The 9,608-nt window shown below is 45.9% G+C and overlaps 1 protein-coding gene across 3 annotated transcripts in view; it reads right to left on the bottom strand.

The window, feature by feature from the left end:
- Positions 1–9,608, bottom strand: part of FADS6 (fatty acid desaturase 6) — a 42,128-nt gene that overhangs the window by 7,031 nt on the left and 25,489 nt on the right. For all 3 annotated transcript variants that reach the window (XM_025178135.2, XM_025178134.2, XM_025178136.2), the window contains 3 exons: positions 6,337–6,893; positions 1,779–1,945; positions 4–184 (listed from right to left, as the gene is read on the bottom strand). In XM_025178135.2, the coding sequence (XP_025033920.2) occupies positions 4–184; positions 1,779–1,945; positions 6,337–6,889 (901 nt within the window). In that variant the 5' untranslated portion in view covers positions 6,890–6,893. The remainder of the gene's footprint in view (positions 1–3; positions 185–1,778; positions 1,946–6,336; positions 6,894–9,608) is intronic.

The following is a 9,608-nucleotide window of genomic DNA, read 5'->3' as shown; positions in this document are numbered from 1 at the left end:
TACCAAGGGCCACTAGAGGAGTTAAAATAGGTACAGCTATGGGTGCAATGAACATGTAGATGTATCGGTTCAAGAAAGGAATCTTCCAAGTACTGGAATCGCCTAGGCTGATAACGTTAGTGTAACCGTGGTGCATTTTCACATGGTTGTAGTATGCCTGCTCTGCTGTGAAAGCTGAGCAAATCTGGAAGAGAAAGAAAAGGGATGTAAATGCAGAACAGCGTGCATACAGATCCACAACATTGTCTCTCTGGAATGACACCACCACAGAGGTTCACACTCAAGGCCTTGTTATGGTCATGCAATAGGATAAGAGGACTAATATGATATAACTACACTGGAGAAATGCATCTGTGGTATGCTATTGAAGCTGCGTGACACATGGATGGTAGATAATTTCTGGAGTTACACAATGATGTGTGCTTTACCGCTGAGGACAGTACTAATCTCTAAGGTCACTTGCCATGATAAGAACATTCCAGTTACACAAAGAGTTATTCAAGTTACTGATTATCAGAGACAGGCTTTCATCAAAACCCTGAATCAAAAAACTTCCAGCTTGGGGTAGTGAGATGCAGAATTGATTTTCAGGCCCAGCTCCACTAAGTGGGACCTCTAATAATTGTGTCTACAATTGGCTGCTCTGAATGTATAAACTCTTAGACAATTAGGAGCTGATGTCTGTGCCCTAACTGATTGGAAAGCTAATTTATCTTTATTTTGGAAATTCCAATTTTCCAGTATGGTGTCAGAGTTGATATATGGCCTGCTTAATATGACAATAAGATATTATAACAAACTGTGTTCACTTTATACTTCCTGGTTGTCATTACATTGCACACTAGGGCCATTTGCAGTTTTGGAGCACCAGAAGAGATAAAACTCACTTTCTCCTGTTCCAAAAAGCACCAGGTTGCAACAACTGAGCCAAAGGAGAATCCCTAGAAATCATCAACAATATAGAGGCTACAACACATTCCTGAACAGTTATGATTCCACCCAGTAGAGGGCAGTGAGGTACAGGCACACTAGCCAGCTGATTGCAGTGTTCTATCTATACAGTGGACAGTCAAAAATATGTTTTCCAAGTTCTGCTAGGTTATTCATTTAGAAAAATAAAGTTAGTCAACAGAACTAATTAGTTTTTTTAGGTAATTTTTCTCTCTTAATATACCTGTCCTTTGACTGGACAGTGCTACTATTTCCACACCAGGGATCAAATCTTCATTCCAAAAGCTACTTCCTAGTGGATCAGTGAGGCTGGTTGCTATCAGAAGAAGACAGAAGAGGATTTCCTGCATATCCTTTAGTATTTTCAAAATCAGAAGAAAAGTCTCTCCTCTTTGGAGAGGAACTTGGCAGTGAATACATTGCAACTTGTTGAGCCGCTGGTTAGAACTAATGTAACAAATTCTGAACTTGGATACACTAGCATGAATTGAGAGTAACTAAGTTAGGAACCTGGTGATGAGTCTCCCTCCTTGGCATTAAAATATCTCACAGAACTGCCTCTGTTCAATGGAAATGTGCTTCTATGAATATCATCTACCACATCGCCCGTGTATGTACCCTGAGCCACATACACGTGCCATGCAGTGGTGCAGCTCACCATCTCCACATTGATGCAACACTACAATGTGTATCTGTTGTAAGCTTTGCAGTGTTCTGCCGAGCTACCTAGGTTTTTATAGCCTCCTAGCAGCATGAAATCTGAGCACCTTTGATATAAACTTACACACAGGAACATTCTTACACACAGCAGGGTATTGGTGATATACCTCAATGAAGAATATGGCCCAAACTTTCCCCCAAGTCTTGGACTCTGTCAAAGCATTGTGGCTGGCCAAGTGGCTTCCTTTCACTGTTGCTGTGTGGTGTACCATGCCCAAGAGGAAGATGCCCAGAAGGAAGGGAAGGACATTGTCTGAACGCAGACACAGGAACCCTAGAGATAGAAAGAAAAACCTTGGAGGTATTAAGCCTTCTCTAGATAATCAAGATCAGAGCAGTATAATGGCCAAGGCAGGATTACGTTCCCCATAAGAACTATACTTCTCGGCTACATCTACATTGGCCCCCTATTACGAAATAGGCATGCTAATGTAGCACTTGGGAATAGGCAAATCCACGGGGGATTTAAATATCCCCCGTGGCATTTGCATTTTCATGGCCGCCGCTTTTTTCCGGCTTGGAGATAAGCTGGAGAAAAGCATCCAGACTGGCGTGGTCCTCAGGAATAAAGCCCTATTCCGGAGGATCTCTTATTCCTACTTGCAATAAGAGAATAAGAGATCCTCCGGAATAAGGCTTTATTCCGGAGGATCGCGCCAGTCTGGACGCTTTTCTCCGGCTTATCTCCAAGCCGGAAAAAAGCGGCGGCCATGAAAATGCAAATGCCGCGCGGATTTGCCTATTCCCAAGTGCTACATTAGCATGCCTATTTCGTAATAGGAGGCCAATGTAGACGTAGCCCTCCTGTGCAAATGATATCTCTTTCAGAGGTAGTCTCCATTTTCCTTCTTCTCACTGCAGTAAAGTGGAAATCCAGGTGTCCACTTCATATACTACTAGGATGAGGGCCAAAAAAGTACCTCGCTAGATGGATAGATTAAAGTCTATGAGACAGGGAAGTGTCTGTGTGTACCTTGTGAATGTCTAGCCATCAGTTCAAGGTAAACATGATTAACTCACAACTCCTAACTCCCCACTGCCAAGCCCTCCCCTCTCTCTTTTCTGAACCACTGTGGACACCACCATCATCTAGGCCTAATATCAGGGCATCACCTTCAACCTTAATCTCTCTCTAGAATAGATCCTCATACCCAGGCTATATCTAAAACTTGCTGATTCCTTCTGCTTAACATCTCTAATGGCAGGTCTACTCTACAAACTTGCATTGGCTCAACTGCACCAGTGCAGCTGTGTTGCTGTAGCACTTCTGGTGAAAACTCTCTAAGCCAGTGTTGGGCAACCTGCGATCACAGGCCACACATGGCTCATCAGGGGAAGCCGCCGGCGGGCTACCAGACAGGTTGTTTACCTAGCGTCCGCGCATCCTGCGCTGCTTCCTGCAGCTCCCATTGGCCAGGAACAGTGAATTGCAGAACAACGGGAGCTGCAGGTGGTCATATTTGTGGATACAAGGTAAACAACCTGCCTGGTGGTCTGCCAGGAGCTTATCCTGATGGGCCACGTGCACCCTGTTGGTTGCCAACCACTGCTCTAAGCTGATAGGTGAGAATTCTCCTGTTGCTTTAATAAGTCCAGCTTCATGAAAAAAGCTCACCTCTGACACAGCACTGCCCACACTTGGGGTGTGTGTGTTAAGGTCAGTATTACTATATGACTCAGGGAAGTGGATTTTTCACACCCCCGAGCAATGCAGTTATATCGAAGTAAGTGCAGTGTAGAGCTAGCCTAAGATATTAGAGAAACAGGTTAGGTGAGGTAATATATTTTATTGGATCAACTTGAATTGGAGAGAGAGACAAGCTTTTGAGCTAACCAGAGCTCTTCTTCAGGTCTGGGAAACATACTCTGTGTCCAATTATATACAAGGTGGGACAGATTGATTAGCAAAAGTATTTAACATACATTGCCTCCCTTCCAACCACGCACCTCCATTCCTTCCTTGCCTTCCACCATTCTTATTTTCCTTTCTTTCTTCATCTTTTTACTGTATTGTCACCACTTTTTACTGTATTGGGGAGGAGCAGGAGAGCTAAATTGAGGAGTATTGTTAATGTGCTACCATCCGCCAGTTCTTTGGTCTATAGACAATTATACATGGTCCAAACAGATGGCTCTAATAACTAGATGCCAGGGTCTCCATGGGTCCCACATTTCTTCCTTCCATCCTTCCAGTTTTTGCATGTCCACCAAAATATATAGGGTTCTATCTAGTGTCCTGAGATCATTCCCTAACATTTTGGAAGTGTTTGGATACAGCATTTGTAAGTTATTGTATTGAATCCAAACATGCACATGGAGCAATGCCATCACAGTGAGTGGAAGGCCTCACACGATTGGTCAAATAAACAGTGATGGCAAAACATTCCAGACTTCTAGTCCATTTTAGCTAAGCAGCCATAAATCCAAAAAATAATCCCAGGGATCTAAGTCCCCCCACCCTTCTCCTTGTGGGAGACTCTTCATCTTCCACATTAAAGCCAAGGCTTTTAAGGCACTTCATAAACCTGACCCTGCTTCCATCTCAGTTTGCATCTCCAGCTCCACCCAACCCCATCCCAGGAAGGTTCACTCCCTTAATCTCTTTTTCCCCACTCCCAACCCGATGCCCTCTGTCACACTGCTCAGTGTACCTTGGCCAACACCACACTCCCATTCACTCCTTCTTCAAAAACACTTCTGAGAAGTTACCCCACTCTCGCATTTTCTAGCTCCAATCACACCGTATGTCTCCTTGTTTGTACCTTATTAGAGTGAGACTCTAAGCTCTTTAGGGCAGGGACCTGTTAGTTGCTTGGCACAACAGCTCCCCTCATGCACAAGGATCTATAAGTTCCCAGTGTCTTTTTTAATTCACTCAAGCAAATTCCTACTGAAATCAATGAGAGTTTACCTAAATAAGAACTGAACAAGCCCTCTGTGCTAGGGATGTTAAAATGTGGGTAATTGGCTAACCGTGTTACAACTGAAAATGTCAGCAGTTACATGGTTACACACACCCACAGGGCATGGCGACTGCCTGCTCCCCAGGAGCCAGTGCACACCAGGAGCTGGCTTAAAAGTCGGCTTCCGGCATGCCCTGGCTCCCAACTTCTGCCCCGCACTGCTGCCTCTGATACCCCCGGGACCGGAGAGACACATATATAACTGTTTGGGTAACCAATAAGCTCATGCTTATCAGTTACCCATGTAAATAGCTACACTCTTGCATCCATACTCCACACAGGGAGAAATACCTACCCAGTTGTTTTTACCAGGTTCTCAGGCAGGATACCCACTGAGCTAACTCCTGAAAGGTACTGAGTTCTTAATTAAAACTCCCAGTGTCATCAAGGGATGCTGCAGATACTCAGCCCCTCCCAGAATATGGCCAAAGGGGAAATTTTCCTGCCTAAGGAGTTCAAGATTTGATACAATGAAACAAATATGAGAGAAGCTTTAGCACCCTCCTAATCCCTTATTCTGAGCTGCAGTGAGGGAAGCTGCTGGGGGTTAGAGGCGTCACGTTATTGACTTACTAGGATACATTTGGTTTAGATATAAAGTTATGCATAAGCTGCTGTCTTCATAATTCCAACCCTATGCAGCACTTCCAGGAGATGAAACACCACTAGCTCCAAAGCCACCTTAGGGATCTACAAAAGGGGTGTGAGCACTGTCTGTAGGGTGCAGAAGCTCTTCAGTGTAACTGGGACAGACCTGGAAATACCTGTCCCAGGATGAATGGAGAACTATCAGTGATATCTGTCTATGCTGGTAGCTTCTCATGCCCTTTATTCATAGCAAGAATTAATGTTCACTGGCTGCCAGAGAACAAACTAGGGCCTGTACTGGCAATTCTTGCACCTCCTGAGAGAAGCTGCAAGACCAGCTCTGCCTGCAATTATAAAAATGTCTCTCTTACATCACGCCCACCACCAGAACTATACGGAGTCACTCATAAAAATATAATAACAAATCTTTCCCAGCAGGGCTGAGCTCCCCTTTGAAGATCTCACAAGGGCAGACAGAGTGAATGTTGAAAAGCAGCCCTGCAGTGCTGAATAGGGAAGGCTTCCCCAAATGCACATCTGCAAAGGGTTAAATCAGAGAAGGCAGAGGCACTGAAAAGGCTGCTGCCTTGGCATCCCACTTATCTGAAATTCGCCTGCATGCTCAGTCTGGATCCTCAGGAACAATTACCAGCTGCATCAAGTTTTTAAGCCTGAGCAGGTTTCAAGCATGGGCACCGAAATGATGCTGAGCACAGTTCGGCTCTGCTGCATTCCGGCTCTTACGCTGCACCCATTGCCACAGGCTCTTTTGCCTGGAGTGACATTTGCAGAGAAACGGCATTGGGCACTGGTTCCGCTGAGCCCACTGCTGACCCCAGGTAACAGTGTTCATATGATACAGATCTCAGGCACCGACCCACGTGGCAGTATGAGAAGTAGAGCTTTGGATCACAGCGGCAGTGCTCGGAGGTGCCCTTCACCCCGTTAGCAGCAACATCTAGGTGGCTAATAACCAGCTGAGCTATCATGCCTGCTAACGCAAAGGGAATACAATTCCCATTAACATATCATGAGAAAGCAATAAGGAGATTCAGGGGCCCTTCCCTTCCCTTCCCTTCCCTCCCTTAGTTGACACAAGCCTTCCCACTGTTACCTGCAGGAAGGACGAAGAAGTGTAGGGCAATGATACAGTCGTCTATGCCATGTCTCTCCCACCAGCTGCTTCTCTTCACCACCTGCTGCACCAGCTCAGAGAGCTCCCCCATCAGAGATTCCTCACTTCTTCCCTCCTCGGGAGGCTCCCTTTCTTCTTTGGCACCTCTCTGGACGACCCTCGGCATTTCTTCTCCTCTGGGTGTGTTTCCATCTCCTTCCGGGACTGGATGATTTAAAGAGGACCCTGGATCCTGTCCTTTTGGAGTCACCTCCTGCACTGGGGGGTCTGCTCTGCTGAGGCCAGTCTGAAGCTGTGGTGTTGGAGCTGCAGTGTCTTGACTTGGTGTGTCCCCTTGCCCCAGTTTCTCACCTTTCTCCGGGCCATTTCTCCCTTCTCCTGGGGCAGCTGGCTGTTCCACTCTGTGGTTTAGGGGAGAATCTTTTTGCAGAGGATCTGTCCTGTCTGTGCCTGCCTCACTTGGTTGCTTCCCCTTCTGTCTCTCTTGGTACAGGTCCTGATTCTCCATCCGCGTCTCCTGCCATGACTCCATCCCCCTGCAGAGCACAGGACACTGCAGAGTGATCCAAGTGCCAGTACCTCTGCCGGATCAAATAACAAATGAGCCTGTCCTGGGAAGGGCAGAGACCGCAGAGAAATGCAGCTGGCTTTGGCAGAAGGGCCACAGTGTGCAATCGGAAATGTTTGCAGACTGTAAGCTCAAATTGCTTAGCACTAGTAATGTGAAGCTGGCTTTACTCCCATCCCTAGACTCTGCCCCTTTCTCACCCTCTCATTCTCTCCCTCATCTGCTCCTTCCACGCCCTTTCTGACTCTCTCCCACTTATGGTGCTGCCGTGTCTGTTGCCCTTGGCTCTCCCTGTCATGAAGAATAGCTTGTGCAGGCAAGCAGAGTTCTGCTGCTCTCGCCAAAGCCAAAGGACATGGGAAGGGCAGCAATATAAAAAAATGTTACCACTCCTACAGAGGAGTGCAGAGCTATTCTGGAGGCAAGAAAAGGGAGAGCAGAGAGCAGAGAGAAACAAAGAACAGCGAGTGGGACCCTCGTATGCGTGCCAAGCATCCCTCATTAGGAGGGAGGGTTCCTAGAGCGAGATACTACTCATATTCTCACTCTGTCTTGCCCTAAAGCTCCCCTAGCTCTGTGGATTTTGGAGTTAGGTGTACTCCTATTTTTCTCTCCAAATGTTCCTACATATGAGTACCAAACATGAGTGAGTCTAGGAGTGAAAACAAGGGGCAGGAAGGGGAAAGAGTTAGCTGCAGCACTAACCCATTTCTAAAAGCAAGCATCAGCATAGTTTCTGGGAACTTTTAGCACATGGAATGTCCATGGGAGGCAGGGTGGGAAGGAGGGAGGGAAGGGGTAGGAAAAAGAGAATGTAATAAGAGATGGAGATAGACAGTCACACGGGCAGTAGAAATGGCAAAGGGGGAGAAATCCACTGGTGGAAACTACTGAAACACCAACAATGTATCTAGGCCAGAGGATATGGTTTCATTTACTCCCAAGAAAAGAGGAGCAAGAGCAGAGAGGATGCTGGGTGGCTCTGTTGTCTCAGGCGCAACAGCCTTTGGTGAGCAGGTTAAGAGAAGTCAGAGGTTAAGGACAGAATCGAGCTTACAAGAGACACAGCAAGAAGGATGCAAAGGGGAGTTACAGGATCAGAGATGAGGTGCCAAGTGACTCATGCATGTTGTCTTGCTCTCTCTTTCTACTGTGCTCTTTCCTTTCCTGCAGGTTGAAAGATGGAGGCTGCGGGGTTTTGCATGTCTGCAAACCATAGCAGGGGTCTCCTGTCAAAGACTTGGTCGCTGGGGATACTGTTCTCCCTTCCTGATGGAACTTCACCAAGTCCATTTGGGACCCATAAGGAAAATCTCCTCTAGGAACCATAGCATCAGCTGTGCTAACATGCTGTACTATTAAGTAAGCTAGAGCCCCAGACCAAGTAGAGAGAGATCAGAGGTTTTCCCTAGAAGGGCAAAGAGATCTTGGATTTCACAGTGGGTTTTGGCTGGGTGAAGAATGTCCCCAGTAAACATGCACCTAAAGTTCTATGTTACATCCCTTCGCCAAAGCTGATACACTGGCTGTGTGACTGTGGAGTCAGTGCCACCCACTAAGGATTAATCAGCTCTCAGAACTTACTACTTAAGAGTCTCCTGCTCCCAGGTCACAGCTTAGCCAACAAGCATTGCTTGGGTGTAATAATGCGTTCATAGTTAACATCATTGTGGGGGCGGATTTCTGGGAAAACCAGTCCCATCCACTTTGAGAATGTTCTAGGTTCCTCGTCTGCTCCTGCCATTGAACTGAGTTTCTAAATAAATCATCTATTCAGCTCTCTAATGTCTTGTCCATGTGGGGGATTTGTCCCAGTGGCAGTCATCAGCGGCTGGCTACTGATGTAGCTCCCCCCAGCATATATATTTGGTACGTTATGAGCCATGATTTCTACCTGGGCAGTTTACTCCATATCAAGCCTGGATAAATTGTACTGATGCAAATTTTGGCTTACATTGGCTTTCCCTGCTTATACTAGAGATTTGCACTAGTGCAATTGATGGTTATAACCATTTGTTCAGACAAAGCCTGATTCACCACCAGACTTTTAGTCTTACTTCAGACACAACTGTCTGGCATAGCAGTATCCTTAGCTATGGCTCTGCTTGCTGCATACTATACTTTTAGCATTATTATTTGTATTACCATAGTGCCTAGGGGCCTCAGTCATTAATCCTTGTGCTGGGCATTGAACAAACACATAAAAGAACCCTGCCTGGCTACCTGCTGGCTAAGAAGCAGGGTGTTGAAGGAGAAAGATCAAGAAATGTTCCACAGTCTGTCTCCTAGAGACTTTATATTTGTTCCTTCTTAGTCTGTCATTTCCTTCAATCTAAAATAAAAGTCACTTAGACTGAAAGTTCAGTAGTTGACTTCAATGGCTGGTTGACTAGTAAAAGGAAACCTGGTTCACAAGTACCTGTGTGTGTAAAAATGTAGAGTTTAGTTCATTATGATTCACAAGCTCACAATAGTAGTTAATCACTATTAAATTTACTCCTGTGCAGAGGGCTAGCATGGGTCCCCTGCATCATCTGCATCCCACTAAAGCCTTCAAAACAGAGTTTATCTGGGCTAATAGTAGATTAGAGGTCTCACTGGGGTGAACCTCATCTATCATTTGGGCAACTACTGGGTACTCATGGCATGTGAATCTTGACAGTGTCCATTATTTTAACAGAAA

The sequence above is a fragment of the Pelodiscus sinensis genome, chromosome 20 (assembly GCF_049634645.1).
Source record: "Pelodiscus sinensis isolate JC-2024 chromosome 20, ASM4963464v1, whole genome shotgun sequence".
Lineage (NCBI taxonomy): Eukaryota > Metazoa > Chordata > Testudines > Trionychidae > Pelodiscus > Pelodiscus sinensis.
This window is presented reverse-complemented; position numbering and strand designations above follow the sequence as displayed.